At 51.6% G+C, this 22,966-nt stretch overlaps 1 protein-coding gene across 3 annotated transcripts; it reads left to right on the top strand.

Moving 5' to 3' along the window:
• The first annotated feature begins 3,054 nt into the window (after positions 1-3,054).
• OGFRL1 (opioid growth factor receptor like 1) lies at positions 3,055-17,811 on the top strand. 3 transcript variants are annotated; one of them, XM_064164163.1, is made up of 7 exons: positions 3,055-3,114; positions 7,535-7,621; positions 9,007-9,088; positions 13,579-13,657; positions 13,751-13,817; positions 13,980-14,125; positions 16,572-17,811. In XM_064164163.1, the coding sequence occupies exons 1-7, from the start codon at positions 3,082-3,084 to the stop codon at positions 17,317-17,319; spliced, it is 1,242 nt and encodes a 413-aa protein (XP_064020233.1). In that variant the 5' UTR covers positions 3,055-3,081; the 3' UTR covers positions 17,320-17,811. The 3 variants fall into 3 exon arrangements, with proteins under 3 accessions (XP_064020233.1, XP_064020232.1, XP_064020231.1); XM_064164162.1 differs by lacking the exon at positions 3,055-3,114 and adding an exon at positions 3,421-3,930 and having other exon boundaries at positions 9,010-9,088; XM_064164161.1 differs by lacking the exon at positions 3,055-3,114 and adding an exon at positions 3,421-3,930.
• The last annotated feature ends 5,155 nt before the right edge of the window (positions 17,812-22,966 follow it).

The raw sequence follows: 22,966 nt of genomic DNA, 5'->3' as shown, positions 1-22,966 counted from the left end.
GCTACCTGAAAGGAGGCTGGAGCGAGGCCAATGTTGGTGTCTTCTCCCCAGTAACTGATAGAATGAGAGGAAATGGCCTTAAGTTGCACCAGGGCAGGTGTAGGTTGGATCTCAGGAAGAATTTCTTTCCTGCATGAGTGGTCAGGCACTGGAACAGGCTGCTCAGGGAGGTGGTGGTGTCACCATCCCTGGAGGAGTTCAAAAAGCAAGTAGATGTGGCACTGTGGGACAAGACCTAGTGGTCATGGAGCTGTTGGGGAGAAGGTTGAGCTTGATCACAGAATCAGAGAATCAAGCAGGTTGGAAGAGACCTCCAAGGTCATCCAGCCCAACCTAGCACCCAGCCCTATCCCATCATAGAATCAAGCAGGTTGGAAGAGACCTCCAATCTCATCCAGTCCAACCTAGCACCCAGCCCTATCCCATCATAGAATCAGGCAGGTTGGAAGAGACCTCCAATCTCATCCAGTCCAACCTAGCATCCAGCCCTGTCCAATCAAACAGACCATGGCACTAAGTGCCTCATCCAGTCTTTAATGGGGAAACATTTTCCTCTGGTCTCCACTGCTGCCCTTGGGAGGTGATTCCAGTGTCCAACAACCAGACCATGGCACTAAGTGCCTCATCTTGTTTTTATCCTGAACACCTCCAGGGATGGCAACTCCACCACCTCCCTGGGCAGCCCATTCCAATGCCAATCACTCTCTCTGTGATGATCTTAGAAGTCTGAAACAGGTTGCCAAGAGAAATTGTGGTGTCTCCTTCTCTAGAGGTCTTCAGAATCCACCTGCATGTGTTCCTGTGTGGCCTGCCCTAGGTGATGCTGCTTTGCAGGGGGGGTTGGTCCTGGTGATCTCTGGATGTCCCTTCCAACCCCTTGCACTGTGTGATTCTGTCTTTCCAACCTTAATGCCTCTAAATCCCTGATGTTTCTGTTTTCTGCTCACCTTGGCATGTTTATGCACCCACTATGAAATGTTTTACATCCTCTCAGCTGTGTTGCCTTTGACTAACGTTATTTGTTTTGCCCTCTTCTGCCATGTATCAAAGTGCTTTTGTAGTCTCCTGATCTCCTCTAAGGATGCATAATCCCCCTCAGCTTTCTATCACCTTAATATTAGGCTTGCTAAGACTCTCCACAGTTGCTAATTGACCTCACTGCTACCCTCTTCCAAACACCCTCCCGAGATAATGAGGAGGTACAACAGTTCCCTCCCATTTAATTTGGAATGCAGTTGTCGTTACCACCCTGGCATACATGCAGCAGGAGCTGCCAGAAAGTGATGTGGCTTCCAGATTTAAGTCCTTGTAAAACCACATCCTCGTGGAAAGAACAAACCCTCAACAGGTTTTTTTGGACACATCCACCTGGTGTCAGAAGCAGGGAAATGTTTAGGACCAGAGCTCAAATGCTGTTTGTATTTAACCACAGAGTTTCATACAGTCACAGACTCACAAACTGCACTTCAGTGGACCTCTAGAGGTCATCTAGTCCAACACCTCTGCAGTCAGCAGGGACACCCCCAACTAGAGCAGGTTGCTCAGACTCCCACCAAGCCTGACCTTTAGTATCTCTAGGGATGGAGCCTCAACCACCTGCCTGGGCAACCTGTTCCAGTGCTGCACTACCCTCCTGGTGCAAAACCTGTTCCTAATGTCCAACCTAAATCTCTTCTCTCATTTCCAACCAGTGTCCCTTGCCCCTGTAACAGCCCCTCCCCAGCCTTCCTGTAGGCCCCCTTCAGGTACTAGGAGGTCTCTCTAATGTCTCCCTGGAGCCTTCTCTTCTCTAGGCTAAACAACCCCAACTCTCCAGCCTGTCCCCACAGGAGAGATGCTCCAGCCCCTCTGATCATTTCTGCAGCCCTCCTCTGGACCATCTCAGAATCACAGAATTAACCAGGTTGGAACAGACCTCTAGGATCATGGAGTCCAACCTAGCACCTTCTAATTAACTAACCTATGGCACTAAGTGCCTCATCCAGCCTCCTTTTAAACACCTCCAGGGATGGCAACTCCACCACCTCCCTGGGCAGCCCATTCCAATGCCAATCACTCTCTCTGCCAACAACTTCCTCCTAACATCCAGCCCAGACCTCCCCTGGAACAACTTGAGGCTGTGTCCCCTTCTTCTGTTGCTGCTTGCCTGGCAGCAGAGCCCAACCCCACCTGGCTACAGCCTCCCTGCAGGTAGTTGTAGAGAGCAATGAGGCCAGCGACACAACAAGGGGACACAGCCTGAAGCTGTGGCAGGGCAGGTCCAGGCTGGATGTTGTTAGGAAGTTGTTGTCAGAGAGAGTGATTGGCACTGGAATGGGCTGCCCAGGGAGGTGGTGGAGTCTGTGTGGCTGGAGGTGTTGCAGCCAAGCCTGGCTGGGGCACTTAGTGCCATGGTCTGGTTGATTATCACCCATGGGCTGGGTGCTAGGTTGGGCTGGCTGAGCTCAGAGCTCTCTTCCAACCTGCTTGGATTGCTTTCTACAACTACATGAAAGGAGGCTGTAGCAAGGTGAGTGTTGGTCTCTTCTCCCAAGCAGCAAGTAACAGGATCAAAGGAAATGGCCTCAAGTTGCACCAGGGGAGGTTTAGGTCAGAAAACTTTGTTCACTGAAAGGGTTCTCAAACAGTGGAGCAGCTTCCCCCAGGGAAGTGATTGAGTCATCAACCCTGCAGGTGTTTAAAAGCTGTGTAGACTGCAGCGGTTAGCAGCATGGTTGTGCTGGGTGAATGCTTGGACTAGATGATCTCAAAGGTGTTTTCTGTGATACTGCCAGGCAGTTAAAGTGTTGGTACCCACCCTTGGAGAGGATGCTATGATTCTGTGGTTGTTATCCACCAACTCTCAGGGCTCTTAGAAGCAGCTGAACCTGGCCGAGTACCACACTACTATCCCCAACATTCCTGTCTCCTCTGTATTCACAGAATGGCAGGAGTCGGAAGGGACCTCTGGAGCCCACCTGTTCCAGCTCCCCTGCCACGGCAAGATCAGCTGTTGGTGGCTGCCCCTGAACGCATCGGTGCGGGTTCGTAAAGTCTCCAGCGAAGGAGACTGCACAGCTTTTCTGGGCCGCCTCTTCCTTGATGTCCATCTCACCACCTCCTTTCCCATGTCTGGTAGGCAACCGGTGCTGATACCCTGCGCATCAGCCACCGAATCAGCAGCTCCTTGCCAGAGCTCTGCCCCGGGCCCGCTGCCCTACCCGGTGCTGCCTTTCCTGCTGCGCCTTTAGGGGACAGGCAGCCGCCTTGGAGGGGGCATTGCCGCAGCCTTTCCCCACGCCTCCCTTCCCCGGGGCCGCGCAGCCAGCCCGGCCGTGCCCGGGGCGGAGGCGGGCACTCTCTGCCGTCCCGCCGGGCTCGGTCCCGCCGGTGCTCGGTCCCGCCGGTGCTCGCCGCCACGGCGCCGCGCAGCACACGTGGGGCGGGCGGGACGCGGGGCGGGCGTGCGTGGGTCTCCTCTGGAGATCCCGGAGCCTCCGGCTCCGCCCTGCGCTTCTCCGTGGGCTGGGGCCGGGCCGGAGGGAGCAGCCCCGGCCGCCGCCGCCGCCCCTCGCCATGCCGCAGCCGTAGGCAGCCCCGCGGCTGCTGACAGCCTTCGGCCTCCGCGGCCTCCGGGCGGCGCGGCGGCGGGCTCGGCCCGGCCCGGCCCTGCCCTGCCCGATGGGCAGCCTCCTGAGCGGGGTCAGCTTCAAGGAGCCCACCACGGTGGAGGACTGCGACTCCACCTGGGAGACCGACTCGGAGCCCGAGGAGGAGGAAGCGGCGGCGGCGGCGCAGCCCGGCGGAGAGCCGCGGCGGCAGGAGGGGGTGTGCACCGCCGCGGGAGGCGGGGAAGAGCCGGCCGAGCTGCCCGCCGCAGACTGCCGGCCCCCGGAGCCGCCGCCGGAGGAAGGGGGCCGGGCTGAGGCGGACGCCGCCAACCCCGAGCAGGTACCGCCGCGGCACCGGGCGCAACCCCGGCCTTGCCCTGCCCTGCCCTGCCCCGCGGGCTCGGCGGCCGCGCTGCGGTGGGGGCCGGGAGGCACGCAGGGCGGCGGGGCCGCTGCTTGGCGCCGGCCCGGGACCTCCCGCTGCCCTCCGTGGTGCTGCGGAGCGGAGCCGAGCGCCCCCGCCGCGGGCCGGGGCAGCCGCGCTGCCGCCCTCCTGGCGCTGCGGCGCTGCGAGGCCGGGGGCCGGGCGGGTGAGGCACGGCGGCGTGGGGCGAACCAGCGCTGCGTCCGGGGCAGCGATGAGATGCTTTATCCCACCCCGCATCGGTGTGGCAACCCGCTCTGGGGGGAGATCGAGGCCTGGGAGTCGCTGTCAGTCCCTGCTGCGGCTGTCTGTAGGGAAGTGCTGCTTGGCATCAGCTGTGGGCTCCAGCTCGGCCTCTGAATTCAGTGGGTTAACAGTCCGAGCCTTGGGCCGAACGTGGCAATGGCTTCGGCGCTCCTCGCCTGCTCTTTCTCCTCGCAGCTTTGCTGCCTTTTAAGAACCCTTGAGAACGACACCCCCAGAGAAACGAGGGGGTGCTCTGGCACGAATCTCACTGAAGTTAGGCTTGGGGCTGGGGCGTTGGGTTTGTCTGTTTAGCCTGTTAGGTGTATTGCGTTTATATTTGGCTCGTAAGCTGTGCACAATTAAAGGAGCATGAGTCTTTATCCCTTGTCCTGCCTGATAGAGTGGGGTGCTGACGCCTGGTGCTGGCGTGGCAGGGGGTGTTGCTTGTTCAGGTAACTACAGTTTTGCCTGGAGGTGTGGTCAGAGCTGATCTGGCAGAAGGAAGGATGGAAACAGACCCACGTTTGTCACCAGCATGCAGCTGATGAGCAATAATAAAGGCAAATAGCCAGTGCAGCCACAAAGGAGCTTCCCTTTTTAGGCTTAACTTTATGTGCACAGCAAGGAGCAGAATGAATCTGTTTTATTTCCTCTTTTTTTGGTCCTCATTAGGCCTTCTGGTTTTAGTGTAGACTTGATTCGATGAGATGGAACAGTACAAACCTCTCCTTTGCAGCATGGTCATAAAGAAATTCTTCACCATGAGGGTGGTGAGACCCTGGAAGAGCCCTAAACACAAAAGAGCCCTTCCAACCCAGTCTGTCAATCTATAAAACCCTACTACTTTGAATTAACGTGATGAAGGACATGATGGAGATAGGTAGACTCAGACTGGATGTTAGGAGCAAGTTCTGCACCATAAGGGTGGTGAGACTTTAGAAAGGATTGCCCAGGGAGGTGGTGGAAGCCTTCTCCCTGGAGATGTTCCAGACCAGGCTGGATGAAGCTCTGGCCAGCCTGATCTAGCATGAGGTGTCCCTGCCCATAGCAGGGGAGTTGTAACTGGATGATTCTTGTGGTCCCTTCCAACTCTTGACTGGTTCTGAGATTCTATAAGTGGCAAAGAAAAATGAAGTTGTTGCCAGCAGGTTGAACTCTCTGCACACTTGTGCATCCTTTTCAGTTATTCTTCCACCTGTGTGTGGTTTTTACAAGCACTCTCTGAAGTGGTTGGGATTATTTCCACTCAGCTTCGTGGGCTGACAGCAGGTCTGCAGGAAGCAGGTTTGTTGGGTTGGGGTTTAGAGGTTCAGGAAGGTGTTAGGACTGCAGTTTGGCTTGTCCATGGCCATTCATTTTCATAGGATCGTAGTTGGAGTGTTTGCATTCTCCTAAATGCCAGTGCTGGGTTACTGAACCATTTCTGTGCACAGTCAGGACATTTGCCCACTCTTACACCTGGATTTGTCTCAGCCTATGCCCAGCTATTCAGGGATTTCTCTGTGCTTGCCACAGCAACAGACTTTGGCCCAGTGTTTTGCTGGGAGCTGAGCTATTAAGGAAAGCGAACCTCACATGCAGAGGTTCTTGCCTAGTAAGTGCATGTGGGTAGCCTCTGGTACTGCTAAGTGGGAGTTGTGTGTAGGCTGTGGTGAGGGGATATGGATGTGCAATTGGACTAAATCAGAGTCATAGAATGGTTTGGGTTGGAAGGGACCTCTAAAGCTCATCCAGTCCATGCCCCTCTGCAGTCAGCAGGGACATCCTCAACTAGATCAGGTTGTCCAGAGCCCTGTCCAGCCTCACCTGGAAATATCTCCAGGGATAGAGCCTCGACCACCTCCCTGGGCAGCTATTTAGTGTTCCAGCATCCTCATGGTGCAGAACTTGTTCCTCACTTCCAACCTAAATGTGCTTTGCACTAGTTTGAAGCCATTGCCCTCGTCCTGTCCCTGCAGGCGTTTTCTCCTCCAGGTTGCAAGCATAGCAATTAAATCCCTGCACACATGACAAATGGTCTTTGCAAGCAGTATGATTTGCTGCTCAAAATGAGGAATGCCTTTGCCTTTTTGCCTCCAGTTATTTATTGAGTCTTCTGCTAGCACTTTGAAGCCTTGCATTTAGAAATGACCATCAACCTGTTGATTTAAATCCACTGGAAAGACATCTCCCTAGTCTTGCTTTTCTGGTTTGTTTTGTTACTTAGTTTAGATTTCAAGTGTGTTGGTGTGAAGTATTCACAGGGAGGTTTGCAGTGTTTGACCAGGTTCGATGTGGCCTTGAGTGACCTCATTGCTGTCTACAGCTACCTGAAGGGAGGCTGTAGCCAGGTGGGGTTGGGCTCTGCTGCCAGGCAGCCAGCAACAGAAGAAGGGGACACAGTCTCAAGCTGTGCCAGGGGAGGTCTAGGCTGGATGTTGGGAGGAAGTTGTTGTCAGAGAGAGTGATTGGCATTGGAATGGGCTGCCCAGGGAGGTGGTGGAGTTGCCATCCCTGGAGGTGTTGCAGCTAAGCCTGGCTGGGGCACTTAGTGCCATGGTCTGGTTGCTTGGCCAGGGCTGGGTGCTAGGTTGGGCTGGCTGAGCTTGGAGCTCTCTTCTGACCTGCTTGATTCTATGGTTCTGTGATTCTTGAGCAATCTGCTCTAGTGGAAGGTGTGAAGAGCCTAGAGATTAAATCATATGAGGAGCAACTGAGGGAGCTGGGCATGGTTAGTGTGAGGAAGAGGAGGCTGAAGGGGAGACCTCATTGCTGTCTTCAACTACATGAAGGGACATCGTGGAGAGGCTGCTGCTGGGCTCTTCTCACAGGTAATTGGAGACAGAACAAGGGGGAATGGCCTCAAGCTGAGCCTGGGGAGATTTAGATTGGACATCAGGAGAAAGTTTTTCCTGGAGAGAGTGGTCAGGGACTGGAAGGAGCTGCCCAGGGAGGTGGTGGAGTCACCCAGCCTAGATGTGTTTAAGTGTGGTTTGGATGTGGTGCTTAGGGCTATGGTTTAAGGTGAATCTTGTAGAGTTCTAGGTTGGACTTGGTGATCCTGAGGGGCTTTGCCAATCTAGATGATTCTGTGTCTGCTAATACCAAGGTGGGTTGGAACTAGATGATCTCCGTGGCCCCTTCTGACTCAACCCGCTCTCTGAACCAGCAGGCACATACATGCACTTGTGCTTGTTTACACTGCTGAAATCCATTATGGGAAGTAATAACACTACACAGCTTTGCTTTTAGCGTGTGTGTGGATGGTCATTTTCTGCTTCCTTGCTTGTTTCAGAGTGGTGATGGAACTGAGCTGACAGCCAAGCCAAAGAGAAGCTTCTACGCAGCCAGAGATTTATACAAGTACCGACACCAGTATCCAGTAAGAGTATTTTATGGTTTAAAATAGCCTTTCTTTAGAAGGCAGCACACAGCCCACATGGTCCTGACCCTTTGTGATGCTTAGTAAAGAGGAGAGAGGACAATAAAACAGCTGACACCAATGCCCAGTGTGTGCTAGTGGGAGAGGAGTGAAAGTAGCACAAAGTCTTTTCAGCCCAGGTGTATGTGCCAACACATGAGATAGAAAGGTCTGGGAGCAGCAGTGGGAGCCCAGGGAGGGGCTTGTGCCTTGAACATCCATGGGGGTAGAGTACAGAGCTTGGAGAAGGCAAAAGCATCTTCACTTTAAGGGTGGCAGAGCACTGGAACAGGCTGTGCAGAGGGGTTGTGGAGTCTGTATTTTTGGAGGCATTCAAATCCAGCTGCATGTGTTCCTGTGTGATTTACTCTGGGTGATCCTGCTCTAGCAGGGGGTTGCACTTGATGAGCTTGAGAGGTCACTGCCAATCCTGACCATTCTGTGACTTACTATAATTTGGCTCCTGAGTTCCTTGAAACTGAAGCCAAGGTGCTGTTTTGTTTGCTGCTCTACCCTCTGTCTTGGTAGCTCTAAGATCCTTAAATTGAGTCACAGGATCACAGGGTTTGGAAGAGACCTTTGGAGATCATCCAGTCCAACCCTCCTGCCAGAGCAGGAGCAGAGAATCTAGCACAGGTCACACAGGAGCACATCCAGACAGGGCTGGAAAGGCTCCAGAGAAGGAGACTCCACAACCTCTCTGGGCAGCCTGTGCCAGGGCTCTGGGACCCTTGCAGTCAAGAAGTTCTTCCTCATATTGAGGTGGAACTTCCTGTGCTGCAGTTTCCATCCCTTGCCCCTGGTGCTATCCCAGGGCACAAGTGAGCAGAGCCTGTCCCTGTCCCTGCCTTCCTGACCCCAGCCCTCAGCTGTTGATAGACATTGCTCAGATCCCCTCTCAGCCTTCTCCTCTGCAGACTAAGCAGCCCCAGGGCTCTCAGCCTTTCCTCCTCAGGCAGTGCTCCAGTCCCTGCAGCATCCTTGCAGCTCTCCCTTGGACTCTGTCCAGCAGATCCCTGACCCTCTTGTTCTGGAGAGCCCAGAATTGGATGCAGTATTCCAGATGCGGCCTCACCAGGAGAGAGTAGAGAGAGGAGAACCTCCCTAGATCTGCTGGACACACTCTACTTAATGCCCCCCAGGACCCCACTGGCCTTCCTGGCCACAAAGGCACCCTGCTGCCCATGCAGGACTTGCTGTCCACCAGCACTGCCAGGTCCAGTTCCTAAAACTCCTGACTTTTTTTGTGTCCCCTCAAATTAAGCAAGGAGCACAATATTGCTTTTTGGGTCCTGTGTTGACAGTTGTGTCATAGGCTGCTGATGTTCCTCTGTCCTTCCCTTCAGCAGAACTTCAAAGACCTTCGCTATCAGAATGATTTGTGCAACCTCCGCTTCTACAAGAACAAGATCCCCTTCAAACCCGATGGTGAGTGCTGCCCTGCCTGTGGCACAGCTCACACACTGCTCACAGCTGGCAGCATGGGAATGGGCTGCCCAGGGAGGTGGTGGAGTCTGTGTGGCTGGAGGTGTTGAAGCCAAGCCTGGCTGGGGCACTTAGTGCCATGGTCTGGTTTACTGGATAGGGCTGGGTGCTAGGTTGTGCTGGCTGAGCTTGGAGCTCTCTTCCAACCTGGGTGATTCTGTGATTCTGTGAAACATCTGATAGCTGCACTGCTGGCAAATTAAAGATGTTTACAGCCATTAGTGCTTTCTCCACTTCTGGGGCCTACCTGAAGGGACATTGTAGTCAGGTGGGGGATGGCCTCTTCTGCCAGGCAACCACCAACAGAACAAGGGGACACAGTCTCAAGTTGTGCTGGGGGAGGTCTGGGCTGGATGTTAGGAGGAAGTTGTTGGCAGAGAGAGTGATTGGCATTGGAATGGGCTGCCCAGGGAGGTGGTGGAGGCACCGTCCCTGGAGGTGTTGAAGAAAAGCCTGGCTGAGGCACTTAGTGCCATGGTCTGGTTGACTGGATAGGGCTGGGTGCTAGGTTGGACTGGATGAGCTTCTCTTCCAACCTACTTGATTCTGTGATTCTGTGATCAACACAAGAAAGACATGGACCTGGTGGAGAGGGTCCAGAAAAGGCCCACAGAAATGATCAAAGGGATGAAGAACCTCTGCTGCGGGGACAGGCTGAGAGAGTTGGGGTTGTTCAGGCTGGAGAAGAGAAGGCTCCAGGGACACCTATAGCAGCTTGCCAGTACTTGTACTGGCCATGGGTTAGTTAATTAGAAGGGTTAGGTGATAGGTTGGACTCGATGATCCTAGAGATCTTTTCCAACCTGGTTGATTCTGTGATTTTGTGATTCTGAGATGGTCCAGAAGAGGACCAGATTCTTCATGGAAAGAGTGATTGGCTTTGGGGTGGGCTGCCCATGGAGGTGGTGGAGTCACCATCCCTGGTGGTGTTTAAGAGGAGGCTGGATGAGGCACTTAGTGCCATAGATTAGTTAATTAGAAGGCTTAGGTGATAGGTTGGGCTCCATGATCCTAGAGATCTGTTCCAGCCTGGGTAATTCTGTGATTCTGAGATGGTCCAGAGGAGGGCTGTAGAAATGATCAGAGGGGCTGCAGCACCTCTCCTGTGGGGACAGGCTGGAGAGTTGGGGCTGTTCAGGCTGGAGAGGAGAAGGCTCCAGGGAGACATTAGAGAGACCTTCTAGTACCTGAAGGGGGCCTACAGGAAGGCTGTGGAGGGGCTGTTACAAGTGCTTGTAGTGATAGGGGGAGGGACACTGGTTGCAAATGAGAGAAGAGATTTAGGTTGGATGTTAGGAACAAGTTCTGCACTATGAGGGTAGCGCAGCACTGGAACAGGTTGCAAAGGGTGGTGGTTGAGGCTCCATCCCTGGAGATATCCAAGGTCAGGAGCAGATATCCAAGGGCTGGAGCAGCTCTGCTGTGAGGACAGGCTGAGGGAGCTAGGGGTGTTCAGCCTGGAGAAGAGAAGGGGAGACCTAAAAGCATCCTTCCAAGTACCTAAGGGGGGCTACAGGAAAGCTGGGGAGGGACTTTTGACAAGGGCTCATTGTGTAATTTGAGGTGCAATGGTTTTAAGCTGGAAGAGGGGAGGTTTAGACTGGAGATTAGGAAAAAAACTTGGAGAGTGAAGGTGGTGAGACACTCTGACAGGTTGCACAGGGAAGTTGTGGGTGCCTCTTTCCTGAAGGTGTTTAAGGCCAGGTTGGATGGGCCCTTGAGCAACCTGGGCTAGTGGAAGGTGTCCTTGCCTAGGGCAAGGGGTTGGCACTAGGTGGGCTTCAAGGTCCCTTCCAACCCAACCCATTCTGTGAGTGGTGTGACTTGAAGCTGCCCTGTTGGAGCAGCTTGGAGCTGTTGGTAACACAGGAGCAGCTTGTGCTTAGATCAGAGCTATCCCTTTGCTGAAGGAAGTGGTGCTTGCCCCATGCGTTCTCAGCAGGGTGTGGTACAGGACATTGTTTGTGCTACTGCTTTACACTGCCCTTTGTTAAACAAAGATAAAGTTGTTCCACTCTGCTGCACCAACTCTTGCTGCTTGGAGTGGCAGGCATCAGGCTGTTATCCCTAGCAGTGTGTAAGGGAGAAGGAATGTGCTGGAACTGCCTTATGGAAGGTTAGTACAGTAACAGTAATAGTTTCTCAACGTCCTTAGTGGTTCTAGGAGTGGATCCTCATATGCAGGGTTCTGCACCAGCACAGGATGAGCTGAAAGATGACAAATCCTGCTCCAAAGAGGGTGCAGGCAGAGTGTGAGAGACAAAAGGCTAGCAGACAGATGGGGAAGCAGGGGACAATAAAATAGGCTTGGCTAGAATGATAGACAGGAGTCTTGGTGCATGAGAGCTTAGCCTTTGGCCAAAAAGCCAATTTGCAGGCCAAAAGTAAGGTTTGGAGAGCTTCAAAAGAACCATGAGGAGGTTCTTTGGAGAGCTTTAAAAGAACCATGAGGAGGTTACTTTGAAGGTGTTTGCTCTTGTCAGCACAAAAAGCAGCTTGGGAGGAAATACCAGAAGTGCACTTTGGAGTACAGAAGAAGGGAAACGAGGAGGCTGCCACTGAAGCAGGATGCTGTCAGTGGCAACAAATGGCTTCTGATAAAGCAGGAAGGGATAAGTCACAGAAGGCTTTGGAAGTGAAGGTTTCTAGGTTTTGATTGATGTTGCAGCAAAGGGCTTCACAGTGGAAGAATGCCAAGCAAAAAAGGAGGCAACAGCACGCAGCTGTGGTCTGGAAACATGATCTGAGCAGGGGAGGTGTGTGCAGGGCAGGAGGGAGCTTAGCAGGGTTGGCAGAAGGGGCATTGAGATGCAGAGTGTTGCAGTTCTGATAGGAAGCTGGACGGGAAGGAGCATTGAGCAGAAGGGTGGGAAGGGTATGGATAGGAAGGTTGAAGATGAGAGCTGTTCATGGGTGAGGTAGCAACAGTGTCCTCAGCACCTGAGAAAATGAGTCACTGTGTGTGGAAGAAAGGCAAGAACATCTGGAGCTTCATCCAGATGTCCACAGGCAGATACTGTTCGTAGCTTGACCCGAAGAGGAGTTAGGTCTGGGACCAGTAAAAAGGTAGCAAATTCAGGGGCCATCACACAGGGAGCAGAAGGAAAGAGAAGGGCTCTGAGGCACTTAATCCTAGGATCACTCAGGTTGGAAGGCACCTCAGACGTCATCTGCTCCAACCTCCCACCATGAGCAGGGACACCTCTCAACCAGAATTGACTGCTCAAGGCCTCATCCAGCCTGGCCATCTCCAGGGAGGATGTTCCACATCCACAACCTCCCTGGGCAACCTGTTCTAGGGTCTGAGTGGGAGTTGATGACCATGAGGAGTTTCTTAGATGTAGTTATTTCTGTGTGTACATGTGCAGGCTTCTGGGAAAGCAGTGGCAGGAGATGTTTATGGAGCTGGTTTGGTAATTAAAGGCAATGCAATGAAATGCTCTAGGACATGAGGACTTCTGTTCTGGTAGAAGGTGTCCCAGTTTGGAACTGGATGATCTTTACAGGCTCACAGGATGTTAGGGACTAGAAGGGACCCAAGGAGATCATAGAGTCAAACCTCCCCACCAGAGCAGGACAATATTATCTAACAGAGATCACAGAGGAACACATGCAGACATCTTTGAGGTCCCTTCCAACCTAAACCATTCTATGACTTCAGAGAGGTTGTTGTCCTGTACCCTCTGCTGGTAAATAACTCCAGTTAGGGAGTTACAGGAAAGCTGGGGAGGGACTTTTAACAAGGGCTTGGAGTAATAGGATGAGAGGAACTGGATTGAAGCTTGAGGAGGGCAGATTTAAGCTGAAGATTAGGAAGCAATTCTTTACAGTGAGAGTGAGGAGATGCTGGAACAAGAGGAGTTGTGGATGCCCCTGACCCTGAAGGTGTTCAGGACCAGGCTGGATGAGACCTTGAGCAACCTGATCTAGGGAAAGTTGTCCATGCCCATGGCAGGGGAGTTGGAACTAGAAAAGCTTCCAAGGTTCCTTCCAACCCAAACCATTCCATGATTCTCTAATCATAGAATGGTTTAGGTTGGAAGGGACCTCAAAAGCTCAGCCAGTTCCAACCCCCTGCCACAGGAAGGGACTCATCCAACCTGGCCTTGAACACCTCCAGGGAGGTTGTGGAGCACAGAAGCACCGAATGTGATCTTCGATCACATTCGGTGCTTCTGTGCTCCACAGCCTCCCTGAACAACCTGTTCAGTATTGCTCAATCTCTTCTTTTGACCAGTTTTAGTACCTAGGTTGACTTTAAGTTTAAAATGACTTTATTTCTGGTTGTCACAGACTTCATTTCAATTAGTCTGTGAAAGAATGAAGTATTCCTATCACCTTCTGAACATGGCGTGTGTGGCTGACTGCTGCTCTCGATGGCTACCACCTAAACAGCTCTCAAATTGTTGGTTTCTTTCTTTTTTTTCCTACAGGGGTTTATATTGAAGAAGTCTTAAATAAATGGAAAGGAGACTATGAAAAACTGGAACATAACCACACTTACATCCAGTGGTTGGTCACTTCTTAACCTATTTCTGATTGCAAGCATGAGTTTGATGAAGTGTCCGTGCAGCACGAGCCATAAACATGCTTTTCTTCCAACAGGCTTTTCCCACTGAGGGAACAAGGTCTCAACTTCTATGCTAAAGAATTAACAACCTATGAAATTGAGGTAATGCAGATGGAGCTGAATGCTCCTCACATTCATTTCAATCCATGATTGCTCCCCTTTGGTTTATGTTGTTGAGGCTTGGAGCCGTTTGATACGAGGCGGGAGTGCGTTCTGGCTTTTAATGCCACTTGGAATGTTTGATCTCTTCTTTTGCTTTGTTAGGAGTTCAAGAAGACAAAAGAAGCAATTAGAAGGTTTCTTTTGGCTTACAAAATGATGTTGGAGTTTTTTGGCATCAAACTGATTGATAAAACTGGAAATGTAGCACGAGCTGCTAACTGGCAAGAAAGATTTCAGCATCTCAATGAGTAAGTGATGATGACATGCACCCCACTCTAGAATCATAGCATTGGAAGGGACCTCATGGGTTGGAAGGGACCTCATAGGTTAAAAGGGACCTCAAGGTCCAAGGGCCCTCAGCCTAAGAAAGACATGAACTTCATTGGAGCAAACCCAGAGGAGGGCTGTGAAGATGAGCAAAGGGCTGGAACCCTATGAGACCAGAGTGACAAGAGTTCATAGCATCATAGAATGGTTTAGGTTGGAAAGGACCTCAGAGCTCAGCCAGTTCCACCCCCCTGCCATAGGCAGGGACACCTTCTACTAGAACAGGCTGCTCAAGGTCTCATCCAGCCTGGCCTTGAACACCTTCCAGTCCCTGACCACTCTCTCTGTGAAAAAAACATTTTCCTAATGTCCAGTCTAAATCTCCCCAGCCTCAGCTTGAGGCCATTTCCCCTTGTTCTGTCTCCAATTACCTGTGAGAAGAGTCCAGCAGCAGCTTCTCCACAATGTCCCTTCAGGCAGTAGTAGGCAGCAATGAGGTCTCACTTTCAGCCTCCTCTTCCTCACACTAACCATCTCCAGCTCCCTCAGTCACTCCTCATATGATTTAATCTCTAGGCTCTTCACACTTTCCACTAGAGCAGATTGCTCAAGAATCACAGAATCATAGAATCAAGCAGGTTGGAAGAGAGCTCCAAGCTCACCCAGCCCTGGCCAACCAACCAGACCATGGCACTAAGTGCCCCAGCCAGGCTTGGCTTCAACACCTCCAGGGATGGCAACTCCACCACCTCCCTGGGGAAGCCCATTCCAGTCCCTGACTACTCTCTCTGTGAAAAAAACCTTTTCCTAATGTCCAATCTAAACCTCCTCAGCCGCAGCTTGAGGCCATTCCCCCTTGTTCTGTCTCCAGTTACCTGTGAGCAGAGCCCAGGAGCAGCCTCTCCACAATGTCCCTTCAGGTAGCTGTAGACATCAGTTGTTGCCAGACAGCTTAACTGGAGTGCTTCAGATGTGCACTAGGTCAGACTTCAGCCCAGCTTTCAGCAAATCCAATCTGTTGCTTTGCAATTCACTTTTGTCCCACGCAGATGAATCAAAATCTCTTTTCAGGTGTTGGGACCCCTCTGCCCTTTGAGCTGAAGATTGTTTTCTTGCAGTGTTTTGTTCTCCTCTGCCAATGCAAGCTTGTGGCTAGAGCTGCTGAGGCAGAATTTTGAGTGACTCATGGGAGTGATTTGTTAGTGGTTTGACTTAGTTATGAGCCAATATGAGTGTGGGCTCAGATAAAGCAGGTTTACCACTCAGGCTTTTTTACTCACTGCACACTTTTACACTCTTAGTTTCTGTATTCTGACCAGTGAGCAGCTCCATCCTTTTCAGTCAGGGGTTTGGACTCCTTTTACTTCATCTTTAGCACTAAGAATTTAGACATTTAAGTTTTACTGTTACTTAGGTGTACTTTGTGAGGGAAAGAGCTCTTCACAAGCACTTCCAGAAGACAGTTTGTTTATCTTAGATACTTCCTCTGAGGGTGGAACTTGCTCTCCAGAGGTGCTTCCTCTTCTCCCAGCACTGCATCAGCAGTGGAGGTCACTGAGCCACACAGAATGGTTTGGGTTGGAAGGGACCTTAAAGATCACCCAGTTGCAACCCTCCTGCCATGGACAGGGACACCTCCCACTCGACCAGGTTGCTTGAGGGTTCAGCCAACCTGGCCCTGAAGACCTCCAGGGAGGGAGCATCCACAGCCTCCGTGGGTGACCTGTGCCAGTGTCTCACCACCCTCACTGTGAAGAATTTCTTCCTAATCTCCAGTCTAAATCTCTCCTCAAGCTTCAATCCATCCCCTCTCATCTCACCACCCCAAACCCTTGTAAAGAGTCCCATAGGGCTGATGGAGCACTGGAACTGTCTGTCCAGAGAGGGGGTGGTGTGTCCATCACTGTCACCCTCACTGCCAAGAATTTCCTCTTAATCCTCTCCAGTCTAAGTCTGTGCCTGCCACAGCTCAAAGCCATTGCCTCTCACTCCAGAGTAGTTCTATCTCCTGGACTGGAGACTCAGCTTTTAGATAGCTTAAGTGCAGCAAATCCTGTTCTGTAGCCACATTAACACTACTGACCCATGCTTTCCAAAGTGGTGAGCTTTTCTCTTCAGAAAGAACACAGGCAGCAGAAGGAATCCCAATCAGTGCACACTTGGATTCCATTCCCCTTTTTTTTCAGCCTGCTGCCTCATTTCATTTTACAGACCCACATTTTCCCTCACAACATCCTAGCCAAGGAGCTGCTAGCAAGCCACAGCAGCTGTGAGAAATCAAAGACCAGAGAGCCTGAAATACACACCTGGAGTGATAAAAAGGAGGGAGAATTTGCAGTCCCAGTTCTGTATCTCTAAGGGTTGGGTTGGGTTGGTTGTTGGGGTGTTTTTTTCTGACTCAGTGGCATTTTTTCCACCTTTCTAAAGGTCTCAACACAACTACTTGAGGATCACTCGGATTCTGAAGAGTCTTGGTGAGCTTGGCTATGAGAGTTTCAAATCTCCCCTGGTAAAATTCATTCTTCACGAGGCTCTGGTGGAAGATACCATTCCCAACATCAAGCAGAGTGCTCTGGAATACTTTGTGTACACTATTAGAGACCGGCGAGAAAGGAGAAAACTCCTGAGGTTTGCCCAGCAACATTACACTCCCCCAGAGCATTTCATCTGGGGACCCCCAAGGAAACAAAAGGCAGAGGCAAACAAACCAAACAAAAAGCCAGCATCCCCAGTTTCTACTCACAACAGTTGCATCTCCAGGCATAAGAAAGCAAAAGAGCCTAAGAACGCAGGGAGTGGAAGCTCAGCTGGGAAACCAACTGAAGAGAGAAAGGCAGAACTCACCAAAAAAGGGGAAGACAATGAGCAGGGTGAAGAAGAACTGAGCTGTGATGCTGTTGGGCAGAACAGCAGTGAAAAGAACAGTGATGCTGATAGTGCTCAGCATTCAAAGGCAGAAGAGCCTCCTGGTTCCAGTCCAAGCAGAAAGGAGGACGCTTCCCATTCCAAAAGAGATGATGGAAACCTGAGCAATGACTCAGGCACTGTAGAGAAAGATTCATGTGGCACTGAGGACTCCTCAGGTAACACAGCAGCAGAGCTACAAGATCAGCTTGCTAAGGGTACACCATCAGAGGGGACCACCACAAAACCCAAGGATGAGCTCAAGTCTTGAGCCTGAGGTTAAACCAAACACCAAATCCTTCTTTCACGTTGAATGAAGCAATCTTTTCACTTCTCCTTCATTGGGGGGGGGGGGAGGGGCTGAATTTTTCCATCTGGTGTAGTATAAAATGTCCCTGAGACCCTGCTTGTTGCAAATGCATCAGATAAGGCTTCTCTTAGGTTAATGAATTTTGGGTTGGTTCATTTGCTTTTACAACCCTGAGTTTATCAGCAGTCAGCCAGGTGTGGCTCTTTAAAACATTGGGGGCTAATCAAAGCTAAATTCATTATCTTCTCCAGCCAGATTACACAGGGAAAAAATAACCTTACCCTTTTTTTTGCCACTGCCTTCACCCATGGGAGGGAGGGGGGTTAAAAAAAACCACCCCAAACCAACCAACCAAGCTGACTGAGTAGGAAGCCTTGGAACATGAGGATTTTTAAGTTGCTTTTGATATGCTTTACATGATGATTTATGAAGTGACTAAAAATCCTTTCAGGAGCACTTTTGTTTGGTTCTGTTTTTTCTCTGGAGGATATTTTGGGTTGGGGTATTTTTTAGGCACTCTGTTGGTGTTTAACAGCAGTATTTGCACAGTGTCTTTTTTTACCTTAGGGTTAGCATCCTGCCAGAGATACCAAGTACCAGATAGGAAGATATCCTATGGAATAAAAGTTGCACTTAGTGAAAACTGTAGCCACAGCTTTGGGAGCCAAGGGAAGATGCACTTCAGAGTTCTCTTAGGCCCTGTTAAAAGATTTCTCTTGACTCATTTGTTGCTACTGACTTTTGGGGGGGGAATCTCTTTGATGGCTCAGATTTGGTTTCAGTCAAAAGTGACATTACACAACTTGTTTTCTCTCCCCTCTGGGGAGGGACTTTTGAGGCTATCAGGTGTTTGACCAGGTTGGATGTGGCCTTGAGTGATCTCATTGCTCTCTACAGCTACCTTCAGGGAGCTGCAGACAGCAATGAGCTCTGCCCTGAGCCTCCTCTGCTGCAGGCTGCACACCCCCAGCTCCCTCAGCCTCTCCTCACAGGGCTGTGCTCCAGGCCCCTCCCCAGCCTTGCTGCCCTTCTCCAAACACCTCCCAGCACCTCAACAGCTCTCTGCAATTCAGGAGCCCAGAACTGGACACAGCACTGCAGGTGTTGCCTGAGCAGTGCTGAGCACAGGGGCAGAAGAACCTCCCTTGTCCTGCTGCCCACACTGCTCCTGAGCCAGCCCAGGATGCCATTGGCTCTGCTGCCCACCTGGGCACTGCTGCCTCCTCTGCAGCTCCTCTCTCCCAGCACCCCCAGGTCCTTTTCTGCGTGGCTGCTCTCAGCCACTCTGGCCCCAGCCTGTAGTGCTGCTTGGGGCTGTTGTGGCCAAAGTGTAGAACCCTGCACTTGGCCTTGTTCAGTCTCATCCCCTTGGCCTCTGCCCACCCATCCAGCCTGGCCAGGTCCCTCTGCAGGGCTCTGCTACCCTCCAACAGCTCCACAGCTGCTCCTAGCTTGGTGTCATCTGCAAACTTACTGATGCTGGACTCAATCCTCTGGTCCAGATCATTAGTTAAGATATAGACCATGACTGGTCCCAGCACTGATCCCTGGGGCACACCACCAGTGACAGCTGCCAGCTGGATGTGGCACCATTCAGCACCACTCTCTGGGCCTGGCCTTCCAACCAAAGTGGGAGACTCACTCTGAAATTCAGAGTCCAAGAGACCCCTGCAGCCCCCACATAAAGCACCTTTAAAACTCACAAATGCAAAGGAAATTGTTCCAACAGCTGAAACACACAGGTGAGGTAAGTCTCACTGCTTCAGTGATGAACTGCTGCAAGACTCCACACAGCTTGTCTCTGAAATCATCCAGGAAGGAGAAGGTTCTCCAGTGTGAAGGTCCTGAGGCACTGGAACAGGTCACAAGGAGGCTGTGGATGCCAAAGGACAGATGTAGCTAAGAAGTAAGGAGCAGGTTCTCCAGTGTGAAGGTCCTGAGGCACTGGAACAGGTCACACAGAGGCTGTGGATGCCAAAGGACAGATGTAGCTAAGAAGTAAGGAGCAGGTTCTCCAGTGTGAAGGTCCTGAGGCACTGGAACAGGTCACACAGAGGCTGTGGATGCCAAAGGACAGATGTAGCTAAGAAGTAAGGAGCAGGTTCTCCAGTGTGAAGGTCCTGAGGCACTGGAACAGGTCACACAGAGGCTGTGGATGCCAAAGGACAGATGTAGCTAAGAAGTAAGGAGCAGGCTCTCCGGTGTGAAGGTCCTGAGGCACTAGAACAGTCACACAGAGAGGTTATGAATACCCTCTCCCTAGAGGTGTCCAAAATTCATGGTGGGCAGGGCTTTGAGCAACCTGTGGGCTAGTGGGAGGTGTCCCTGCTCTTGGCAAGGGGACTGGATCTAGATGACCTCTAAGGACCCCTCCAACCTAAGCCATTCCTTGCTCCTATGCAGCCAACAACTTCATTGAGCAGCACAAAGGCAGTCAACCCACAGCAACTCCTGGCAGCTCAGACCTTTCCTTACCTTAACCTTGCTTTCCAAGCTGAAAAATGAAACTGCTTTCCAAGGAGTCTCCCTGTGGGGGGAAAAAAAACCCACCAGCAACAAGTGAAGAAGGTTTAATTAGGTCCAAGGATTTAGCTTAGCTGATAAAAATCTTGGCCTGCTTTTAAAATCCTTTGCTAGAGTTTATGCAATGCATTGGGATGGGGTTGAGGTTGGGTTGGGGCTTTCTTTTTGCAGGCACTGTTGTGTGGAGCTCCTTAATTTGAAAGCTTACTGAATGTGGGAAGAGCATTTGCAACTCAGCTGCTTCTTTCTGGCTTTATTTAGTGTATAAATCAGAGAGAATTCATGCACAGCTCCTGCCAGCCTGCCACGTTTAGGGAGCACTGCCTGTGGCTAGAAACATTCTGTGGCAGCTGTTTTGGGTCTCAGCAGGGAAACAGCCCCCAAAAACAGCCAAAAAGAGAGAGGGGGGGATGAAGGAGGAAAGGGAAGAGGAAGGGAGAGAGGAGAGGAGAGGAGAGGAGGAAAGGGAAAAAGGAGGGAGAGAGAGGAGGAGGAAAGGGAAAAGGGAGGGAGAGAGGGGAGGAGGAAAGGGAAGAGGGAGGGAGAGAGAGGGGAGGAGGAAAGGGAAGAGGGAGGGAGAGAGAGGGGAGGAGGAAAGGGAAGAGGGAGGGAGAGAGGGGAGGAGGAAAGGGAAGAGGGAGGGAGGGAGAGGGGAGGAGGAAAGGGAAGAGGGAGAGAGGGGAGGAGAAAAGGGAAGAGGGAAGGAAGAGAGGAGGAAAGAGGATGGAGAGGGGAAAAAAAGAGGAGAGGAAAAAATGAGAGAAAAGAAAGAGGAAAAAGAAACCTCACATTTTCAGGTCTCCAATTTCCTTTGAAACCTTAAACAAGGAAGTTTCTCCTTTATTTTTCTGCTTGTGAGGAAAGACTCAGAGCCCCGGGGCTGTTGGCACTGGAGAATCACAGACTCACAGAATCAGCCAGGTTGGAAGAGAGCTCCAAGCTCAGCCAGCCCAACCTAGCACCCAGCCCTGGCCAACTAACCAGACCATGGCACTAAGTGCCCCAGCCAGGCTTGGCTTCAACACCTCCTGAGATGGCAACTCCACCTGGGGCAGGACACACAGGGATGCATCCAGGTGGGGTTTGAAAGTCTGCAGAGAAGGAGACTCCACAACCTCTCTGGGCAGCCTGCTCCAGGGCTCTGGCACCCTCACTCTAAAGAAGTTTCTCCTCCTGTTGAGCTGAAACCTTCTCTGTTCCAGTTTGTATCCATTGCTCCTTGGCTTATTGCTGCTGACCACTAAGAAGAGCTTGGCCCCAGCCAGACGCTTGGCACCCACCCCTCAGGTATTTGTACACACTGATCAGATCCTCTCTCAGCCTTCTCTTCTCCAGCCTGAGCAGCCCCAGGGCTCTCAGTCTCTCTCCTTAGGGCAGATGCTCCAATCCCCCAATCATCCTCCTGGCTCTCTGCTGCACTCTCTCCAGCAGGTCCCTGTCCCTCTTGAACTGGGGACCCCAGAACTGGGCACAGTATTGCAGCTGTGGTCTCAGCAGGGCAGAGCAGAGGGGGAGAAGAACCTCCCTAGCCCTGCTGGCCACACTTTTCCTGCTGCAGCCCAGGATGCCATTGGCTCTCCTGGCCACAAGGGCACAGAACTTGCTTTTAAGAAAGGACACGAAGTGACTGCAATAAACCTTCTTGAGCTCCCCTCAGATGACTACCCTCAGGTATCAGAGTTTGTTTATGGTAACAAAGACCCCAATGCCATAAAGCCAGCAGGAATCTGTCCCACTGCTGCCCTCTTAGAAGCTTTGGATAAAATGCTGCTGACAAAATGTCAACCCTGAGATCTCTCCTGCAGCCATTAGGTAATTCAGGACTGCTGCTGACTCACAGCCACCTAAGGGTAAGTGGCTCCCTGGGGCAGGGCTGGGAGCACCAATGCCTGTTTCAGGACAGCAGATGTGGATGATGAAGTGATGGATGCCCAGGGGCACAGCCTCTGCTGACTCATTTGCTGTTCTGCTGCTGAGATCTTAGCAGCCCTACCAAGGAAAAGCCAAGGCAGAGAGTTTTTGCCAGGGCTTCACAAAGAGCTGTTCAGAGAGACTCAGAAGGATGATAAATGTATACAACGAGAGTCACCTTGTAGGTTCAAGGAGCTTTGCTGGAGAGAATCTGACTCTTCTGGGGCCTCTTTGCTGGAATTAGAGGTGGGACTGCCTCTGTTGAGTACATCCTTACCTCATCCACTTCATCAGGATTGATTTGGGATATTACATCAGGAGTGACCTTTTGGTGGGAGCAGGCTCAGAACAAAGGTGAAGGTAGGACTTTGGGCACAGGTTGCCCAGGGAGATTGTGGAGCACAGAAGCACAGAATGTGATCAAAGAAGGGAAGCAAGGTACAACATAGATATACAACCAGTTAGATGGCAGTGGATGGAGGCAGGTTCAGTGGTCAGGTGGCCATGTGGCAAAACCAGGAGCAGCAGGACCCAGGATGGTGCTGGCAGGCAGGCAGGGAGGGCAGAGAGAAAGAGAGGCAGCAATGCCTCTGGTTTTATAGGGGGTCTAAGACACAAAGTGGGAGTGAGCTAACCACTACAGCTGGGGGCAGGTTCAGAACACCCCCAGGGAGGAGTCAGGAGGACCTCAGATTAGGTTCAGACCACCCTCAGAAGGGTTAACCCTTTACAAATGTGCTCACAAATCTCTTCCTTCTCAGCTCTCCAACACTGTGATAGGCTCCCCAGAGATGTGGCTGAATCTCTGCCTCTGGAGGAGTTTGCAAGAGGCAGGGGTGTGGTGCTGAGGGACATGGTTTAGCATCAGCCTTGCAGAGCTTGAGAATGCTTGGGCTCAGTGATCTTAAAAGCCTTTTCCAACTGAAGCTATTCTAAGGTCTCTTTTTCCCCCCTCATCAGCTGTGTTGCTCAAACCAACAACTACTACTGCAGCTCAGACATCTCCAAGATCAGGTCTGTAGACTTCAATCCTATGATTCCATGGAATCAGTGGCTTCCTGGTTTCCTGAGCTTCCAAGCATGCCCTCCATGTTCACTCTGAAGGGAGCTTGGTGCTGCTCAGACATTTTTGGCCTCCACATTCTTCACAGAATCACAGAACTCTTTTGGTTGG

The sequence above is a fragment of the Pogoniulus pusillus genome, chromosome 25 (genome assembly GCF_015220805.1).
Source record: "Pogoniulus pusillus isolate bPogPus1 chromosome 25, bPogPus1.pri, whole genome shotgun sequence".
Lineage (NCBI taxonomy): Eukaryota > Metazoa > Chordata > Aves > Piciformes > Lybiidae > Pogoniulus > Pogoniulus pusillus.
Note: the sequence above shows the minus strand (reverse complement) of the source record. Positions and strands in the feature narration are given on the sequence as shown.

Excerpts from the sequence above, each read along its gene's own strand:
- OGFRL1 (XM_064164161.1), top strand. The coding sequence starts at position 3,661 with ATGGGCAGCCTCCTGAGCGGGGTCAGCTTCAAGGAGCCCACCACGGTG. Across the intron at positions 9,089-13,578 it reads GATCCCCTTCAAACCCGATG|GGGTTTATATTGAAGAAGTC; the intron begins GTGAGTGCTGCC and ends TTTTTCCTACAG. Across the intron at positions 14,126-16,571 it reads AGATTTCAGCATCTCAATGA|GTCTCAACACAACTACTTGA; the intron begins GTAAGTGATGAT and ends ACCTTTCTAAAG.